The sequence below is a fragment of the Drosophila biarmipes genome, chromosome X (genome assembly GCF_025231255.1).
Source record: "Drosophila biarmipes strain raj3 chromosome X, RU_DBia_V1.1, whole genome shotgun sequence".
NCBI classification, from domain to species: Eukaryota; Metazoa; Arthropoda; class Insecta; order Diptera; family Drosophilidae; genus Drosophila; species Drosophila biarmipes.
Window position 1 is genome coordinate 25,700,508 of NC_066611.1, and position 19,831 is coordinate 25,720,338.

A 19,831-nucleotide genomic window follows, 5' to 3' on the forward strand; every position below is an offset into this window, starting at 1 on the left:
TGGAACCCTGGTCTCAACTGTCATGTGCACTTGATATGTATAACAGTGAGGACGGGGTTTCTGGAATAATGCAATGGTGGCAGAGTGATCGAGTCCATCGCGAGGGGGAAACGAGGTAATCTGGGATCCTGGTCGGCGGCACAACCAGCATTCGACGTCGCTGGCTTACGTTGCTCCTAAAAACCGTGTCCAGTGACGTTGATTGCAATTGTGTAGACGCAAACGGCAGCAAGAGGTGTACATTTAATTGGGTTTATTAGTAGTAGTAGTTCATAAATATTCGAGTTTTTACAACTAAACAAAAACAATTTGTGCGCTTAGTTGGATGGCAAATTAGAAGACATGCGGGAATGATGGGAGAACACTCTAACTAATGTGGGTTCGTGATTATTAAATTCAGTTATCTAATACTTTTTCTCGTCTTTTCTGCTTTGCACATCCTCATATTCCGTTCCAAGAATTGGCTCAACCCATGGCATCTTTCACACACAGTTTATCCATCTGATCCGAGTAGAAGGCATTAAAATTGATGCGGTGCACGAGATTCATGAAGCGATCGGCGGTGTTCTTCTTTGCCATAGTATTGATTTGCTTGAGGAACGATATAAGCAAACCGGTGAACTCTAGATCAAAGCGCTTGACACGCTCCGAAAACGTATCTGCAGGATCCAACGAGGTCTCCAACTAACAGAGGACACAGAAATTACAAGTTAATCATTGGAACAGCGTCAATAAATAGTAAAAGCAATAGTTAGAACCGGAGTTAAGCCAACCAACATAAAAATGAGGAAAATTGTACAATTAAAAGAAACAAACGATAGTGCAAAGGAATGTGATCAAAAACCTTGGAATCTATCAAATATAACGTATATAATGCATCGCTCCCAACCCTACTAAAATGAATTCAGGAATACTACTCTAAGTTCTAAAATACTAAACAAAAGATATGTAAATAAGGAACACGTTTATCTATTTTCTAAGCTCACCATAAGATACAAAACTATTGAAACAAAAAAATAAACCATTATATAAGTCTATCTGTTGGCGAGTCTAAGGACTTCTACATTACATAATATAGTAAAAAATACCGATCTTTGGCTTTATCCCCATTGTTTAACTATAAATAAAAATATTATTGAGGTCAACTATTTTGTATGAGTTACAAAAAAAACATTTTTTGTTAGAATTATTAAATAAAATTTAAATATAAAAAGTGTAATAAATTATAAGCGATTCAATTGTAACCAAGAAGTCGGATGCAAATAACGTGCAATTCGCTTGCGGAACCAAAGGAAAAATGCCACTAAGAATTGGGGTCATGCTGACATGCCATCCAGCTGGGATCCCCTGGGAGCGGAACGGAGGCCACCGCCAACGGAAGTACATAAGAAAGCAGCAACTGATACGAGCCTACACAATACCTGTACCTGTGGCCGGTGCGAGCTCTCCGGTTCGGACTCGGAGCTGTCCGCGCTGTCGTGGGTGTCAGATACCATCGACTTGAGCTCGGCGTCCAGGAAGAAACGCTGCGAGCGCTGAGAAGATGGGCATGGGAATGGATTCGTTGGCAGGCGGAGAAGAGTAGACAGACAAAGAGTATGAAAGCAGAGCAGGGAACAAGACAAGAAAGTTGTACAAGCGTGTGCTTCGCCGGCAATATGGCAATATCAATATAGTTAAACTGCACATGAAGCCCTCGCAAGGTGGACTCACCTGGATGAAGTCGCAGAACTTAAGGCACACGTTGCACAGCTTGAAAATGGAGCGGTTCATTTGCGAGGACTCCGTCAGCATGCAGTTCTTGAGGCACGAGTCAAGGAAGTCCTGATGCAGGCGCAGCACGTTGTCCACATTCTCCACCTTCTTCATCTTCTCGATAAAGATGTGCCAGTTGGGCTCGATGATCTCGATCATCATGTAGTACTCCAGGTTCTGGATGGCGTTCATCATTCTCTGTCGCAGGGTAAACGCCGATCGGTAAAGTTCAGCCGCTTGCGGCGAGAACCTTTTAGCAATGGAGTTCTCCTTCCAAATCCTGCAAATAGAGAATAAGAAAAGGTTTAGAAACAGTCCTAATGTAGGAAGGAAGGGGCCACCCACTTGCAAAGCTGACGCTCCACGTGCTTGCAGTAGAAGAGCTGGCGGAAGAGCATTTGGTACTTGGATATGGCGATGTGGTTGAGCACCAGCGACACGGGCCACTTGACCTCGTAGGTGAAAGCGAAGCACTCGATGCCGCTCAGGTCGAGGCGATGCTGCAACTGCCAGTACTCCTCCTTTTGGTTCATTATTTTGGACATTTGCGTGACCAGGTCGTAAGGCAGCAGCTCGCAGTGCAGATCGTCCTTGTAGGGATCGTTTCGTGCGGAAGAAAGGCGCAGCGTGAGTCCCAGCAGGTTCTCCAGCGTCATGGGCAGCACTTGGTCGACGTTCTTGGACAGCTCGTCCTCGCAGGCGTCCATGAACTGCATGGTGAAGTCACCCTGGTTGAGCAGCAAGTAACGCTTCACCGACTGCAGGTGGCCCATCAGGTCGTTCTCCGCCAGCAGCACGTCCAGCAACATGCGTGCGGCAAAGTAGTAGGCGTCGTTGATCACGGACACATGCCTTTCGCTGGTTGGGTCAAACTCAAGGCGCATCTCCTGCGTGGGCATCACCCGCTTTCCGCACTGCCGAATCACATTGAGATACTTTCCGGTCCGCAGAATTTTGTCCGAGTACTTTTCCAAAAACGACGGTATGTGGCCGCGGCGAACTGTGTAGCGCTTCTCCCAGTAGTCGTCTGAGTAGTGCTCCGGCAGCTCGCCGCGGTGAACGACCTCGTTGTCCTGCACAAGGAACTCCCGGTTGCGGTCCACAATCACACCCTTCTGGATCCACAGTTTCAGCATACGCATGTACGGCTCGGCCGCCTTGCGCGCCAGTCCAATGAGCAGCCGCTGGGCCTGCCGGTCGCCCTCCAGCCGCTTGATCCGCTCGTGCAGGTACGTCAGCACAGCGGCATCGCAGTGATTGTTTAGCTGTATGTCCACCAACGAAGTCCAGATTTCCTCCATCACCCAGAGCGTCGGCTGCAGGTAGTACAGTAACTTCTGCAACGTCAGTCGCTGATGCCTCAGCTCCGCATCGGCTTGTACGATTAATAGCTGAAGGTACAGGGAAAGACGTTACACGCGAACCTAACAGGAGTGCATGACACTTACATAGTAGTCGTGGGTAAGCTCCTGCAGTGCCTCGTTCAGCGAGTTAACCACCTGACCCTGGCCATTGGTTGTCGTGACGATCTTTTGGATACCCATAAAGTAAGAGGCCAGCGGCAAAATGTCCTGCACCAGCTCCACCAACGAGCGGTCGAGCTGCATGTGAATGGAGAAGCTAGTCTCATACTTGGCCAGGCCCACGCAGGTATGATCGGGCAGTAGGGGCACCAGGGAGTTCTCGCGCACGCCCGTAAGGCTGTTCAATAGCTCTCTGAGCAGCACATTCTGTTGGCTGGCCACGGGCAGGGCAGCGATCTCCGGTTTCTGCAGCTTCTTGACGTCCACCTTGTAGTAGTCCCACAGCAAATGGGTGCGGTCCTCGTCGGGGAGGGCTGTGGGCGCCGCCATGCGGGGCGTGGGCGTCTTTGCGCCGCTGCCATTGGCGATGTTAGCTCTGCTGCTGGGTGCATCGCTGGTCAGCAAGCGGTAGCTGTTAAGTGAACGGTTGGAAACGGCGCTAAGCACGCGCTCCTTAATCTGCGCGAGGGGTTAGAAAAGCACGTAAATGAGGAGGTATACAGGGAGCAGTCATTTCACACTCACCACACTCAAATCGCCGCGCTCCCGCTCCTCCTTGCTTGGCTCTGTAGTGCGTTGCGATGTGCGTCGCCTAGTGAAGACTCCGCCTCCTCCTCCGCCGGCGGAGCTGATCTCGAAATCGTCGCTCCTTCTGTTGCTCACCGGCGTCGAGGTGGGAATGTCCTGGGCCTGCGGCAGGCTAATCCTGGACGAGCCCGTCGCCGGAGCCGATGAGTGGCCCGTTGTGGGTGCAGACGAATGGGCCGTTGTGGGGGCGGATGAGCAGGTTTCCGACGATGAGCTCAGCGAGAACTTGCTGCCCAGCGAGGAGGTCATCTCGCCGCTACTGGTGTTGGATCTGGAGGACAGTCCGCCCTGGCTGTAGCGTTCGGCGAAGACGAGCAGAGCGTACATGGGATCCTTGCGCTTCAGGATGTCCTCGACCTCGGCGGTCACTTCGTGGAAGTTGGGACGCTTCCCGCTGATGGTCACCAGGATGCGGAGCAGCTCCTGAAGCGGCAGACGACGCTCGTTGGTGGCCCGGAATTCGCGCAGGATGCTCTCGGGTGTGTATGGTGACCTGCGGAGTGGTGCGTGAGGGAAGAACGCGCGGATGAGCTGCGGTTAGTGCGACTGGACACCTGTGCCCTCCAACTACTTACTGCGTCTCGCTGATCAAATCGGCGAGCACTTGGCGCACCGGATCGACTCTGCTCATGGCGACGGTCGCGATTTACCGTTGCGCGCCTCGCGATTTACAGTTTCAACTTGCAGCTGGGCCAATTGAGCCCGAATTTTGAGTGAATTTCTTGCTTGTTTGAGAGACGAGGTGCGTGCGCAGGGTTGTCATCCGCATCTGCCGGTTATCTCCTGTGCTTTCTTGCGATCCTGATCCTTCCGTTCGTGGCGTGCGCAGTGGTTCATTTTTTAGTTCGACGACATATCGCGACCAACAATTTTAACAAAATTAAGCTGACTTGAGCGGCATTCAATTCAACAATTCAAGTCCGCAGACAAATTGGCATAGGTTTGGTATTTTACTTCCGGGGTGCGGTCACACTGGCCGCGGCGTTAGCATAGGCGCGCTTATTTGTCGTACGAAAAATCACTTATGGAATGCTGAACAAAGTGCTTACAAAATAATTATTTACAATTTTTGCTTACTTATTTATAACACTAAGAAGCTATGGCTGACATATGGGGTCTGAGAAAAGAAAGATATCTATATTTCTTAATATAACTAATTCTTAAAAGAAAAAAAAATTTATTTACTGATGGTAAATTATTAATTACCTTAACTTTTGTTGGACTTAAAAATATTTTTCCAGGCACTACATCTGTTTTGAATGCAATTTCACATCTGCCACAGTGTGAACATCGATAAGCTCCGATAAACACCTAGCGGGCGCAGGCCCCAATCAGCTGTTATTGAGTGCCCACAAACACAGTCTCGTCCCTAATTTTAAGCAGCCAAAATCCGTGGGCGTTGCAGCAGCCCCGCCAACGCATTGCCGAGCAAAGGATTCCAAGGAGTTCCAAGGAAAGCCACTGATCACCCCTCCCGTCGAGAAAGCAAATCTGAGGATCATGTTCCCCCACCTGAAGGGCCACGGGCAGCGGGTCAATCTGCAACTGCTGCAGGAGGCTGCCTGCCGCGAACTGGTCCATTATCTGGAGCGCATCGAGGGCTCGAAGGTAATCGTGCTAGACGAGGCCATGATCGGGCCGCTAGATTTGGTCACCCGGCCGAAGCTGTTCGCCGACCGGGGCATCCGGTTGCTGGCTCTCAAGCCGGAGCTCCACCTGCCCCGCGAGGTGGCCAATGTGGTGTACGTGGTGCGCCCCCGGGTGGCGCTGATGGATCAGCTGGCGGGCCACGTAAAAGCCGGAGGTCGCGCGGCAGCTGGACGACAGTACCACATCCTGTTCGCCCCGCGACGCTCCTGCCTGTGCGTCAGCCAACTGGAGGTCAGCGGCGTGCTGGGCAGTTTCGGACACATCGCCGAACTGGCCTGGAACTATCTGCCACTGGACGCCGACCTGGTGTCCATGGAGCTGCCCAACGCCTTCCGCGACGTGAGCGTTGATGGCGACACCAGCTCGCTTTACCAGACGGCAGTGGGTCTGGTGCAGCTGCAGCGGCTCTACGGGCGTATTCCCAAGATCTACGGCAAGGGCGAGTTCGCGCACAGGGTCTGGGAACACGCCAAGCAGTTGGGCCGCGACGAGCGCACGCTGTACAATGGCGACAAGGGAGTCGTGGATCAGTTGATCCTCCTGGACAGGAGCATCGACCTGCTCAGCCCGCTGGCCACACAACTCACGTATGAGGGGCTTATCGACGAGTTCTACGGCATCAGGCAGAACAAGCTTACGCTGCCCGCTGAGAACTTTCCCTCCGATGGAGCCATCGGCGGTGGCGGAGGCAGTGGATCGCGGGCCGAGGAATCACAGTCGCTGCTGGGCGACACCGAAAAGAAGACCATCCTCCTGCACTCTGGGGAGCAGCTGTACGCAGAGCTGCGCAACAAGCACTTCAACGAGGTCACAAAGCTTCTCGCCCGAAAGGCACGCGAGATCCACGTCCAGATGCACGCCACCTCGCAGGACAAGAGCGTGCAGGAGATCAAGAGCTTCGTGGAGAACCTGCTGCCGCAGCTGATGGCTCAGAAGAAGGCCACCTCTGAGCACACGGCCATCGCTGGGCTACTGCACGAGCAGGTGAACGAGGTGCGCTTCGCCGACGACTTGGCTGCCGAGCAAGAGTTCATGGTCTGCGCGGACATCGACAAGCCGAGCGCCTACATCGAGGACCTGATCGCCTGCAAGGTGGAGCTGCGCCGCGTCCTGCGGCTCATCTGCCTCCAGTGCAACGCCGCCTCTGGATTCAAGGAGAAGTTGCTCAATCACTACAAGCGCGAACTGGTCCACGTCTACGGACTAGAAGTGCTGCTCACCATCAGCAACCTGGAGAAGTCGGGTCTCCTCCACCTGCAGACGGAGTCGAGGGCTTACAGCGTGCTGCGAAAGGTAAGGGGCGATCTATAGTTCAAGCAATAGTCCCACTTCCTATTCAAAATCTCTAAGAATGGGGAATTCTTTTTAAGTCACTTTTCTAATACACCATCTCTTCTTTCAGACCCTTCACCTCACCGTGGACGACAATGTGGAGGTGGAGCCCAAGGACATAAGCTACGTGCACAGTTTCTACGCCCCATTGACAGGCCGAGTTGTGGAGTACTCCCTCAAACCGCTCGGCTGGCAGTCGCTCAAGAGCCAGATTAACAACCTGCCCGGTCCGACGTTCGAGGACTTCCAGGCGCAGCTGGTGGGGATCGGTGGACGGCAAACGGTTGGTATGGCCAGCGAGGGATCGCTGCTGAATGTGCCGCGAGTGGTGCTGGTCTGCTTTGTGGGCGGTTGCACCTTCGCCGAGATTGCCGCCCTGCGCTTCCTAGCCGCCCAGGAGGACAACAACGTGGAGTTCCTGATTGCCACCACAAAAGTGGTCAACAAACACTCTTTCCTGGACAGCCTAATCAGCTTGTGAGGGCGGCGGCTGAGCCGATTAGAGGCCCATCGCCTGTCCAACGACCACGGCCTGGCACGCGGATGAAACGCGTCGGAACCGCTAAAGCCGAGAACAAAGCGGAAGGACAAGCGGCGCAGCGCGGCGATAAAGAATGCGGACTAGTGCATCCAGCATCTTCTGGGGGCGTTGTAAATGGCTTGGTTATTAAGGATGCGCCGGCACATTAAAAGCATATATTTTTCGATCGCGGCATTTACTCTTGTATTCTATGTGTCGTGTATGAAATATCTATATATACATGACTATATTTATATAAACCCAAAAATGTATATTTATGATTGTAGCCCTAAGTGAAAAGATTCAAATTAAACTGATTGAAAATTGTGCATAACTTCTAGTTGTAAGTGAAAACAATTCCAAATTTAATTCATTCGAGCTTGAGCAAGAAGAATATTATCACTATAAAGTAATTAGTCTATGTTATATTGTATTCTCTAGCCAGTTATAAAAGTTACAAAGCATATAATCGACATATAAGCCGGTGCACCTCCACACTCCCAACCTTCTAGCCGCCACAGGCACCATATCTACTCGATGTCTCCAAGTTGAATGTAACTAAGAGCAAAACCACTGAATATTATTTACGCGAACGCCACACACAATTTAATATTGTTTTTTACTCTTTATCGACTCACCTCTGCAATTGAAATTGCAATTTGGTGGTTCCATCGCAATATCGGTATGACATGGCTAACTGAAATTAGATTAACTGATAAGTAAGGTGTGAAGGTGAAACTACAAAGCGCTAGAGATTTGTGTTCTTGGGCTTTTGCCAAGAAGTTGTGTATTTTAATTATATGTAAAAGCAGAAGAAATCCCTTTGAAAACACCCATTCAACCGAAATTTGCATTTCGTCAGCTCAATATTCTCTTCTTTAATGTATAACAATAAGGAATGGATGACTGTTGAAGGGGCACTGTGTTTGAAGTTGGGATTGAGATTACAAAATTCAGAAAATATTTTTGTCAGAAGTTATTACTCGATGTACAGTTTAATCATTGAATCAAATTTGAAATAAATGTCAAGCATAACAACATAAGATGGTGACTGCTCTTTCTTTGAAACTCTCCAGCATACAATAATCAGCTGAGGATTCGTTTGGGAAAACTCATGACCGCGGTTCAAAATCCGAATTTTTCCAGTCTGTATTGAATGGCCCTTTTATGAGCAAGAAAGCGCCCATCGAACTGGTAACCTTGACATCATTGACTTATAAGTAGGTCTATGTCCAACCAAGCACAACACAATGCAAGGGGTATTGTATTTTAAATAAGTTTTATTTATTGACATTGACGTGCATCAATTTAATTGTTATTCGTTTTCTTCTTCATTTACCATAATTGCAAAAATACAATTTATATTCATATAATAATTATCATAATAAAAAAAACAATTTTATAAACATAAAAAATTTTACATATGTGTTCCGCGTGCTTCTCTTTAGCTATCTCTATCTCTCTCGCTATCGTGTCTGGCCTCACTCCATCCATGGGTCGTGTTATCTGCAGGATGGCGTTGATATATACCGAAATAAAACGCCTCCACATAGTAGTGATCGTCGAGGTCATCGCACCCACCAATATCAACCAGAACCGGAAAATACTTCAATCTCCGCTTCGTACTGAACCTCATCTTCCCTCCTCCAAATCGCAGGGACTGTGTTACATTTAATTAATTAATGACTAACGGAAATATGCGGTTGGTTTGCTTTCTTCACTCTATCTTGCATAGTAAAATATTATTTGCTACGATTTTCGCATTTGCCGAGCATTCTACTTCGCGTTTCTCGTGGTTCCTTCACGAATGTTCAGTGTCTGTGGGCGTGGTGCCTCCGTTGATTCGAAATTCGAATGTTTCCACGTAAACATAAATCTTTAAATAATTAAACGTTTATATGCTTTAATTTTCTATACAATTTTTATTGTTTTGACTAAGCATTTTGCAATTTGCATTAATTAACTCTAAAATAGGCTTATTTTAGTTTTATATATATATTATATCCTTTTGTTATAACAAACAAAACTAAATTAATTGTAAACAAAATGAATCTGCATCGTTTTGCGTTTTAATATTTGCTGGGTTTATAATAATTTTGGCCATAAAACTTATTGTACAGCAGACAAAATAATAAATTTAATATTTTCTCTTCAAAAATACTTTATTTGAATCGCAATCGAAGTCAAAATAAGAAAAACATAACGCAAACCGAAAATGTTGAACCTCAACATGCGAAATGGCAATCGATATGTGGATGGAACTATGAACTGCGACCGCAGCCACGTCGACAATCAATTGTAAAATAACATATAAAGTTCTCGCAAACCCGAATGCGAAGGCAAACCGAATGATTATTTTCCGCGGGACATCCTTCTTTTAACAAATAATACACACCTAATTCTGTTCGTGACACTTTTGCAGCGCTCGAGTGCTAACTCAATCAGAAGTCGATAACAAATCAAAGGGCTCATTGAATCGGTTACTCGGTAATAATATCAAGTTAGAATTTAACGTAAGTTTAAACACTTTGCATTGCGTGCCAAAGTTGATGTTGATCTTTGCTTGCTTGTTTCTTGTTTGTTTGTTTTTGCTTTTTGTGTTATTGTTTGTGTATGACATTCTTGCTTACATATATAATTTTTTATTTATGTTGGCTTTTCCCTTCTTTGTTTTTGATTGCCGGGTATTAAATGGTTTCAAATGTTAGTATCTTGGTGCCTTCTCCAATCGAATTCCCTTTAATACAAAACTATTGCAGCTTTTGCGTGTCGCAACTTTTAGAAAATACTTGGGCTTCCGTGTTCCTCTCTGGGCAACCAATGCGATAATTGATTGCTATTATTAATGGGTGCTCCTACACAAGCACTGCTATTGTTGTTCCTGGTTTCTCAGCTGTGGTTTTTGTGGCTTCTGTCGGGTTCTAGTTGTGGTTGCTGTCGTACTGCTGGCTTTATAATTTCCATTAAAATTGAAGTAGTTTGTATTACTAAACACTTGTTGCTGTTGTGGTTGGCTGTTGGCTTGTTGTGGTCTATGCTATAGCGAACCAGCCGGAAAACTTGTTGAACTATTGCTATGGGCTAAACTAATCATTGAACCAGACAGACTCCCCTCCTCATCTGCATAGGCTTCACGAGATACCTCAATCAGTGATAAAGTGCTGCAAGTCGTATACAATTAGTTCGCGAGTTCTTGACGGGCATTGCATGGTGCAAGTGTCATTTACCTGAAACCTAGGGCAATTGATTCGTTATCAAATGCTTCCAATTCTTTAGTATGCTTCTCGTGTTTCATGCGCAAGCGCTCGGCGCGTTCCTGGTTGAATTGCTGCAACTCGGCGTCCATCTGTGGGTTGGGAAGAGATCCGCGGGTCAGTTTGGGTGCTCCACTTGCCCAGCCCAGACAGCAGTATGCACTACTCACCTTATTCTCGAGCAGACCTCGCCGCACGCTGACCCGGTTCTCCAGCTCCCGACGCTCGCGATCCCGCTGCTCCTGCGCCTGCTTCTTGTTCTTGTTCTGGTAGGCAGTGAGCATCTCCAGCTCGTACTCCAGCTGCTCATGGGTACGTTGGCACTCGATCACTTGGCTTTCGTCCAGTTTGTAGCTCTGACTTTGGAACATGTCCGCAATGCTCTGCTCGTACTGCAAGCGAAGTGGTCGGACAAGTTAGTTAGTTGACAACATAGAATAGAATAGCAATATCTATGTAGATATCATATCCTTAAAAGTCTGTTGGGGTTTTCCTGAAGTCCCTGACACCTTAATCACGCACCTGCTCGCCCAACAGCGTTAGCTTGCGATGCTTCTCCTCCTTCAGCTGCTTGATGACCTCCTTCTGCTGCTCCTTGGGCGTCGTCTGCAGCACTTGCGCCTTGTAGCGTTTGTATTGCTTCGTCTGCGTCTTGCATGTTTCCCGGAATTGCTTGCGTATCTGGAGCTCCTTTTGCTGCTCGAGGAGGGAACGATTATGGGTGGTTAGAATGAGATCACCTCCATCCTCGCACTTGATACACACCTTCAAGCTCTTGGGCTGTTGCCTCAGCTCGACCGCATGCTTGCGCACCAGCTCCTTCTTGATGCGGTCCATGTAGTCTTTTTGATTGTGCAACTCTGTGTCGTGTTGCTTGTTAATCTGTGGAGGATTTTGGGGAGATTAGAGGGTCATTGCGTGGACTCGCAGGGATCCGTGAGACGCACCTGCTCCTCGCGCAGCTGGTGCACGCTCTTCTGCTGGCGGTACTCCAGCTCCTGTGTCTTTTCGTGGTGCTTAAGAAGCATGGCGTGCGCCTGCTCCAGCTGCTGCTCCTTCTTTCCGAGCTCCTGCCAAATACAAAAGAGGTTAGGTAACTGTCTGCAGCGGCATGGCCTTGCCGCCTTCGTCACTTACGTCGCGGAGCTGCTGGTCCTCGTGCTCGTGCTGCATGATCATGCGCTTGCGCTTGAACTTGCGCATCTCTAGCTCGATGTACTGCTTCTGGGCCTGGAGCATGCGCTGCTCCTCTTGCGCCTCGTGCTGCTTTAGGTTGTCCTTCTGCGACTGCAGGGTTAGATCGCGCTGCCGCTTGGGCGTCGACTCGTCCATGGAGAGCTCCCGCTTCCAGCGCTCCTTGTTCGCCTTGTACTCCTTCTTGCGGTTCTGGTCGTACACCTTGCGGTCGCCCTCCTGCTTCAGCGTAATCTCTTTGTGTAGTTTCTTCTCGGCGGCGCTCGTTTGCTTCGCCCGCCTCTCCACGTCCTGCTGGTGCTTGGTCTGCAATCGATTTAGGTTGGTTAGTGACCCACCAGCCCACCGCCAAAAACCGGCATTCCACCAAGCCAGGCACTCACCTCAAGGCGCTCGAGGTCCCTCGTAAAGTTGTGGAGCAGCGTGTCGTACTCCTTGTCCAGGGCGGTCTTGTGCGCCTCCATGTCCACCTTGCACTTCTCCTCCAGCTTGAGCAGGTGCGCCTGGTGCTCCCGCCTCATCCGCTTGTAGCCGGACATCTGCTCGTGCATCTCCTCCTGCCGGATCGAGTCGGATCGGATTGCATGGCGGGTGATGTGATGGCGCACAATGGGGCAGAGAATGCACACATGGTTAGATGGCTCGCGTAGAAGGAATGCGAATAGCAGCTGGACCACTACGGCAACTGGTACACTACTTCTTGCGACTAGACTAACTGTATAACTTACAAAACCGCCGCCGAACTCCAGCTCAGCCATAACCTCAACGCGCGCAAACCTCGGCCAAATCATTCGATTCGATTGGCTTGGCGCTCCTTGGCCTCTAGGCTTCCGTCTACGGATTCTAGGCACTGGCCTACGTATTATTAGGTTAGGGCTAAAATAATTGCTCAAGCGGAAAATGCAATAGTTCTACTAGTTTTCCAACAGGCGCAATTGAGCTCAAGCAACTCCCGCTCGCAGTGTCGAATGCAATGGGGGTAGAGCTTGGACTTGTCAAGTGTGACCCTATTGGGAGTCACGGGGGATTGTGGGTACCGCCTGAAAACAGGGTGACCTCTCAGGGCCTGGGAAGTGGATCCCTACTACACTGGAAGACTTTATGCAGTAGAAATTCCTCCCTTGACTAAACAAAACAGAGTTCCAAAAATGAGGTCAAGTAAAAGATAATGGCTTTCTTACATGCATATATTTTGACGCCAGCCCCTCAATACGTTCTTATTGCTAATTTGTACCAAGACAGATGACTGTAACGTCATTTCAAAAACGACATAATAGCAAAAATTCGCGAGTAAAAATTCCCCGAATCGGCAGATTCTCAAAATACGGTTCCAAATAGTACAGCAGCATTGCAAAAGAGACGTGCAAAAAGACAGACACATATGCCAGGGGATTGGTTTCATCAAAACAGCGCATCGCTCCGAAAATCAGTAGAAACCATGGCAATATTACATGAATGGGACGGCGAATTTCTCCAATATCTGCCATGTTCTTGAACCTTGGCTTCCCACAAGAGACCTTTGAAACGTGTTACCAGTTAGGGAATTTCTTTTAAGTTGAGACACCTTACCGACCCTGATGTTCAAATGTAGCTCTGAGATGAGTACTGATTGTGTGGAAACTGAACTGATACAACCCGCAAACGTTGAACGAAAAAACCTAGCCTTCTTTTGTGGTTCTTGATTTTTTGGGTGCTCGATTGATCGGTCCGAAACGCAGGACGAAAAAAGTAGGTTGAATTTGCGACTGTCGTGGTAACTCGACGGAGGCCTTTGGATGTCATTTGGCAGTATTAATTTTAGAAAGTCATTCATCAGATGACGCTAAGGTGCAAGCACTATTGCACAGGGTTACCACACTTAAAACAAAATAAATTACATCAAGAAACTAGTTCAAATGTGGCAGGACTAGCTTTAGAGTCGTTAACCAGCTGCTGCTAAGCTGTCAATTCTTTTTCACAGGGTTGCCACTCTTGAGAATGACTTAAATCAGATTAGATCAAGGAATTAGGTAAATCATGGCAGGGTTAATTTTATTAGCTGTTGCTAAGCTGTCAACCCTTTTTACAGGGTTGCCACTTTAAAGAATAAATTTAATAAGATTGAATGAAGGAACTATGTAGGTAAATTATAGCAGGATTAAGAGAGTCATTCATTTGATTGTGCTTTGGTGTAAGCCTCGTTTTAAGGGAAACTCAGTCAGATAGTCAAATCAAGTTTCATGTTAAGCTTTCTTGCTTACTTCCTTTTGTTTTACGTTTAAACGTGATGAATAGCGCATATGATTTTTATAAAAATTCGTTTTATAAAGCTAAGTGGTATTAAATATAGATATTGATTTAAACATTGGAGAATCTGAGGCCTTGGAAGTTCTACAGAGTATGAAAGAATGGGACACTAAGGACCAACAAAGGATGAGCCATGAAAGGTAAAAATAATAATTCTGAAATAAATATTAAGCTTAAGCTTAATGGATGTTACCCACGTTCTACAGCTGACAAACTACTGTCCTGATCGCCATTGGACTGTTGCTGATGGACTGACGACACTGGACGAGCTATAGCTACCAAGCTTAAGTGAACCAATTGAGAACAGAAAGAAAATGCTTACAGTTGAGAGACACGGAAAGCACATGCGCTTGAAGCCATGAGGGGCGTGCCAATGACCAGGGACTGTGGGGTGGTGGGGCGAACGATTGGACGGGAACGAGTACAGGCACAGGTAAAGGCGGTGGAGGCTGGCGTGAATGGGCTTCGATTTGGATGCAATGGCGGATGCAACTGCAACAGCAACGGCTAACTACAGTAAGTACATGGTACCGGCAGCGACTGCTTTTAAAACTTTTATTTCTCAATTGATTGGCGCCTCCGCTCTGGCTAGGAAATTACACAGGGACAGTGGCGCTTCGGGTCTTTCTTGCTGCCGGCCTTTTGCTTGCGCGTGCTTGATTGCTTGCTCTTGCCCTTGCCGTTGCTCACGCTCCGCCGGCTGCCGTCGCGGCATTCGTGGCTGTTGATGTGGTCGCCACTACACAGCTGCGAACAGAAGTTATAGCGCGCCTGTTCGAGGATGCGGGAGGAAAACAATAAACACAACAAAGAGCTTGTAGTAGAGGGCAACAAAAGTTAGAAGACATGGGGGCCAAGGGAAGCAGAAGCAATGCAGCGAGAGAGCTGGGAGAGGGAATGGATTGACTTTAACAAGCCGACGGTTGACGGATGAACCCCGGCGACCATTGATGCTGACAGGACAGGATAGGGGACGGATTACACACAGAGGCCGCGCACGATGAAGGCAATCGGTGGTGCTAGAACCCCGAAAACACGGGCGTGATCAATGGATGCCAATGGAGGTGGACCACCTATGCAGCAGCCAGGAGACTCCTCTGGAGCCAACACCCCAACGAGAGAGCGCACACAGAAATCTATAGCCAAGGCAGGAGTACCGAAAAACAAAACGCGATAACGCACCTGCATGTGCTCCTTTTGCTGCTTGGTCACGATACTGGTGGTGCGTATGGTGGCAAAGTTGTTGGGCCCGTGGTCGTTCACTGCATTGGAGATGGCCTGTTGCGAGGACGCGGAGCTGGCAAAGGATCCCACGTGGCCCATTGCGCCCAGGTGCGGCAACACAGAAATCGGGGGCGGTGGCACCGGTGCAGGCGCTGGAGCCGGCACCACCGAGGCCGAGTTGGTGGGCGTGACATTGTTGTTCATGCTGTGCATTATGTTGGGCAGCGGCGGCCGGGTGCGGTGGCGCGACGAGTTGCGGGACACTGCTCCGGGTGGGACCACCACCTGGCTCTGTTGGCCGCTCGGCCAGCTAGGTGGCGGCTGCTGTTGGTGTGTATGGTGATGGTGGTGCATTGCCGCCGCCACAGCGGCGCTAGCCGCCTGCTGGTGGTGGTGCGCAGCGATATGGTGATGATTCTGGGCCGCGGCTGGTATGGAATTGGATGAGGAGCTCTGCAAGAACGAATCGGGTTAATCGGATGTCGCAAAACAGAACGTGGGGTGTTCGAGGGCGGACCGAACTCTAATGCTCACCTGACTACTGGCCGCTGATACACCCACCGAGTGTATGGAGTGTTCTGAAGTAATACTATTGCTCTTGCTGCTGTCGCCGCCGGCGTGGTCGTCCTGTTGGTCATCGACATCGCCCACGGCGCTCTCCGTCTCGCAGGTGTCCACCATGAGTATCTTCTTCATCTTGCGGTAGTTGAGGTTGTCCAGCTCACGCACAGCCGACTTGGTGCGCGCAATCAGCTCCAGCAGCACGGTGTCGGAACGCGGCCGGGTCACGTAGGCGTGAGTCAAGAGCTTGGCCGACGAGGGTCGCTCCGCTGGCATTTTCTTGAGGCACAGTTCGACAAAGCTGCAAAAGGCGTCCGACCAGTCGTTCTTCTGCAAGGATTAAATAAAGTCGGGTTAGTTAAGCCAAAGTATTCGTAATAATTCAAACTATTAAACATGGACAAAATTCCAGTTGAAAACACTACAGATCCCAACTCCGTTCATAATAGAACACTAAATTATAGCTACCACTCACCGGAAGGGTCGGCGACTCGTTCTGCGCAATGTGGTAGAGCGCCGACATGGCGTTCATGTTGAAGTAGGGAGGCTTTCGCTCCGCCAGCTCGATGCAGGTGATGCCCAGCGACCACACGTCCACCTTGCCGTCGTACTGGCCCTCGTCCATGGCCAGGATCACCTCGGGGGCCATCCAGTAGGGCGTTCCGACGAAGCTGTTTGCTGGGCACTTGATGGCGGCGCTGCCAAAGTCGGCCAGCTTGACGACCCCGTTGTCCGTGAGCAGGATGTTGCCCGCCTTGATGTCGCGGTGGATGCGACCTAGCGAGTGTAGATAGCTCAGACCACTGAGCACGCCCAGGCAGATAGCGGCGATCTCGTCCTCGTGCAGCGGCTTCTTGTGCACCTCGATGATGTCCGAGGCGGAGCCCACGCAGTACTCCATCACCAGCCAGGCGGTCGACTCGCGCAGATAGCAGCCCTTGTATTCGATGGTGTTTGGGTGGTTCAGTTGGCGAAGGAAGCTGTAAGGGATTGGATGGATGAATTAATTAGTGGTTACTCAATCATCACCATCAGACGCATGGAGCCCGCTCTCACCGTATCTCTTTGAGAATGTCCTGCCACTTCTCCTGGCTCTGCTTGCCGGTGTAGGACATCTTCTTGATGGCCACAATCTCCTTGGTGAGATTGCAGCGGGCATAGTAGACCGCACCAAACGAACCATGGCCGATTTCGCGCAGGTCCTCGAAGATCTTCTCCGGGTCATGCTTGTTGAACAGGTCGGCTATTTCCGGATCCTTGAGACTACCAGGTCGTGCCGAAGGCATGGCTGTTTCTCATGCTCTAGCCCAGCTCACTACTCAGAGGTCCTCCTGCTGTGCTCCTCGTCGTCTACAGCTCCTCCGCTGCCCGACTCTGCTGGTGCTGTGTTGAAGGTCTGTTTTTCAGAGTTCGGATCGGATTGGGGCGGCGGCGAAAAGAAACAGAGATTCCGGTTAGTCAGTCACCACAGTCAGACAGTGCCAGTCACTTAGTCATTGGCAAAGGGTCAGATTTTTCGATGTTGTTTTTCTTGGATTTCTTGGAGACTTTGGGACCTCAGGCCGCCATCACTGGCTTGTGGTAAGGGGCCGAGGGGACAAGGGAGTGGGGAGGTGGGGCATTTTGCCGGGCAAGTGGGCACAGTGTGTTTTGGACAGCTGGATGGACTGGAAAAGCCGAAAGCCAAAAGCCGACTATCATCAAATCGATCAAGTGATTCACGCTCTCACACACACTGTACAAATCATTCAGAATTCAACATTCCACACGCAGCGCGGGCCTTATCGTAGATATTTTTACGGCTGGTCTTTATAGCTATTTTCCTTGGCTTGTTACCAACATTTCAGCTGCTTTTTGGCCAGTTGCGGATTGTTCTTCCTTTTTTTAGAAATAGAGGTGTGGGGTTGCACATGTGGCTTAGGGTATCGAGCAGTCGCCGTGGCTCAGTTAGTGTCCGAAAAGGGGTTTTCTAATAACGGGTGGGGGAGGTTAGTGGGCTCTTTGGGGACGATGCACACGTGCTTTAGGGATCTTTCCGGCCTGTGACCCAGGCCGGTCTGGCCATTGGAAACTGTGTAGGGTGGTGACACGTGCTGCAGGGTATTCGGTGGTCGTTTTGACCGAACTCCCTCACACACACACAGGCTGGCAAGGAGTAACGGCACTGAAAGGGGTGCATTTGTCGCCGTTGCGAATCCGCACTCTACACATACGTACATGCACACACACACACATGTATGAGCGTGCGGAGGCGTCTTCGGACATCCGCCGGCTGAGACGCGGATCCCTACGCCGCTCGTTGGAGCTGCGGCTACTGCGTTCTACACGCCGCCTGACGGAAAATACTCGATATAATTGACCCGCTGCTGTTTTGCGACTGCAATTATTTACCTGCGACGCGAAACACAGAAGCCGAAACAGAAACGCCTATTTTTCATAGCCACACACCAACTATTGCACAAAGAGCAGCCATGTCGCTCACGCACACAGAGGCGCGGGCGTGAGCGTATGTGGTTGTGTGTGAGAGTGGTTTGGTTGCTTGTTGTTTTGCATTTCGGGCGACATAAATTCAATTCAATTCGTGCTTTTTCTTTTCAGGGGCTTGGGTTTTTGTTTTGCGCCTTTTGATCGGGAACTGCGGCAGAAAACAGGAGAATTCCTTGATTCTGGTGGCGAGCTGCTTTTTCCTTGTTCCTTTTTTAGGGTGCGGACCCAGGCGCACGCAGAAAGACGTTGGGAAAAACTACTTGTTTTTCCTCCTTGGCTGACCAATCAGAAACTAATTTCGGGCCCTTCAGGGGGAAGGATTACTGATTGCAGATTAAATGTGCTTAGCATTTTGCTAGTGTTTTGAATCGACTAATTTTGTTTTGCTTGCAGACCGCACACACACACTCACGTTCGTCGGGGGAGCAGACAAATACACACACAATTAAAACGCATTCGTATGGGTCGGACACGTGCTATCTCTTTCTCGCCTATTGAGGGTAGGCGTCGCACTTCAAGTCTGCGAACTCCAATTGTTTGTTCCGACTTAGAAGGGTAGAATCAAGAGCCGGAATTGTTAATTCGGTGAATAAGCAACTCAATGGCCAGCCGAACACACGAAATTCGCAATAATTGGCCAAAACGCAAACGCGAAAAAGAACAGTATGCACACACGGACACACGGACACACACACACACACACAGGGATGGAAAGACAGTGGAAAACGCATAAATCTGGCGAAAAAACGCATAATAATACGACTGGCTGCATTCGAGGGCTTACATTTGGCAATTAATAAGTGCTTGCTTGTTTATCAGCGCGGCTGGCTCTTGGTTTTTGCATCTGTATGCATTTTTCCTCATGCGTCGCTTTCTTCACGCCTGCTGCGATTCGGAATTGGAATTATTGCCCTGCACAGCACACGCGTTGCGTTCACACTCCCGCACTTGCTACGCATGTCGAGGGGTCGACTGAGGACTTTAAAGGATCGTCGGCGATCCCATCTACCACGAATTCAGCGATAATCCAAATTTTCTTCACTCGTTTTCTTAATTAAATTCCGTAAAGTTCGGCCTATCGCTCTTCGATATCGGGAGGCGTTATTTGATATCGAGCCTATCGACAGTGTGACCCCCTCCTGGCATACCGAAATCCGCGCGGGAGTACGGTCTCACTTAAGTGTTGGCAGCGACAGCCGAGTTACCCACCTAACATTTTCGTGAGCCTGTATGCGAAATATCGGCGGTATATCGGTATTTCCCTAGTGTGAGCCAAAATGTTTGCACACCACGGTCTCATTAAAATGTTGTTCGTTTTCACTTTGGCGCCCTTTTCAAAATGATATATATTTAGTTTTAATACTGGATATGTAAAAACTTAATGATTAGTTCGTGCTTTTAAAAAAGCGCTGCGATAGCAAGGCCAAGTATTTTGAAAATTTAATTCTGTGAGTCAT

At 49.2% G+C, this 19,831-nt stretch overlaps 3 protein-coding genes across 5 annotated transcripts; 1 reads left to right on the forward strand and 2 right to left on the reverse strand.

The window, feature by feature from the left end:
- Positions 1-238: 238 nt before the first annotated feature.
- Positions 239-4,899, reverse strand: LOC108024220 (gamma-tubulin complex component 2 homolog). 2 transcript variants are annotated; one of them, XM_017094086.3, is made up of 7 exons: positions 4,442-4,899; positions 3,804-4,359; positions 3,204-3,737; positions 2,101-3,146; positions 1,714-2,035; positions 1,428-1,535; positions 239-684 (listed from the first exon to the last, which is right to left on the reverse strand). In XM_017094086.3, the coding sequence occupies exons 1-7, from the start codon at positions 4,495-4,497 to the stop codon at positions 466-468; spliced, it is 2,841 nt and encodes a 946-aa protein (XP_016949575.1). In that variant the 5' UTR covers positions 4,498-4,899; the 3' UTR covers positions 239-465. The 2 variants fall into 2 exon arrangements, with proteins under 2 accessions (XP_016949575.1, XP_016949576.1); XM_017094087.3 differs by lacking the exon at positions 1,428-1,535 and having other exon boundaries at positions 4,442-4,889.
- A 283-nt stretch (positions 4,900-5,182) lies between these two features.
- LOC108024231 (vacuolar protein sorting-associated protein 33A) lies at positions 5,183-8,411 on the forward strand. Its single transcript, XM_017094103.3, has 2 exons — positions 5,183-6,809; positions 6,919-8,411. Exons 1-2 carry the CDS (start codon positions 5,367-5,369, stop codon positions 7,327-7,329), a joined length of 1,854 nt encoding a protein of 617 aa, XP_016949592.1. The 5' UTR covers positions 5,183-5,366; the 3' UTR covers positions 7,330-8,411.
- An 859-nt stretch (positions 8,412-9,270) lies between these two features.
- On the reverse strand, positions 9,271-19,491 carry LOC108024184 (serine/threonine-protein kinase Tao). 2 transcript variants are annotated; one of them, XM_017094020.3, is made up of 13 exons: positions 19,159-19,491; positions 16,944-17,283; positions 16,363-16,867; positions 15,861-16,217; positions 15,285-15,779; positions 12,200-12,373; positions 11,760-12,122; positions 11,570-11,692; positions 11,388-11,504; positions 11,145-11,318; positions 10,793-11,014; positions 10,596-10,714; positions 9,271-10,529 (listed from the first exon to the last, which is right to left on the reverse strand). In XM_017094020.3, exons 2-13 carry the CDS (start codon positions 17,171-17,173, stop codon positions 10,406-10,408), a joined length of 3,003 nt encoding a protein of 1,000 aa, XP_016949509.1. In that variant the 5' UTR covers positions 17,174-17,283; positions 19,159-19,491; the 3' UTR covers positions 9,271-10,405. The 2 variants fall into 2 exon arrangements, with proteins under 2 accessions (XP_016949509.1, XP_016949511.1); XM_017094022.3 differs by lacking the exons at positions 15,285-15,779; positions 15,861-16,217; positions 16,363-16,867; positions 16,944-17,283; positions 19,159-19,491 and adding exons at positions 12,545-13,333; positions 13,390-13,822.
- Between the last annotated feature and the right edge of the window lie 340 nt (positions 19,492-19,831).

Coding starts and splice junctions, on each gene's coding strand:
- LOC108024220 (XM_017094086.3), bottom strand. CDS start 4,497: ATGAGCAGAGTCGATCCGGTGCGCCAAGTGCTCGCCGATTTGATCAGC. Junction 4,360..4,441: donor GATTTGATCAGCGAGACGCA/GTAAGTAGTTGG, acceptor ACCACTCCGCAG/GTCACCATACACACCCGAGA. Junction 3,738..3,803: donor AGCGCGGCGATTTGAGTGTG/GTGAGTGTGAAA, acceptor CCCCTCGCGCAG/ATTAAGGAGCGCGTGCTTAG.
- LOC108024231 (XM_017094103.3), top strand. CDS start 5,367: ATGTTCCCCCACCTGAAGGGCCACGGGCAGCGGGTCAATCTGCAACTG. Junction 6,810..6,918: donor CTTACAGCGTGCTGCGAAAG/GTAAGGGGCGAT, acceptor CTCTTCTTTCAG/ACCCTTCACCTCACCGTGGA.
- LOC108024184 (XM_017094020.3), bottom strand. CDS start 17,173: ATGCCTTCGGCACGACCTGGTAGTCTCAAGGATCCGGAAATAGCCGAC. Junction 16,868..16,943: donor GACATTCTCAAAGAGATACG/GTGAGAGCGGGC, acceptor AATCCCTTACAG/CTTCCTTCGCCAACTGAACC. Junction 11,505..11,569: donor ACCAGCTGCGCGAGGAGCAG/GTGCGTCTCACG, acceptor AATCCTCCACAG/ATTAACAAGCAACACGACAC.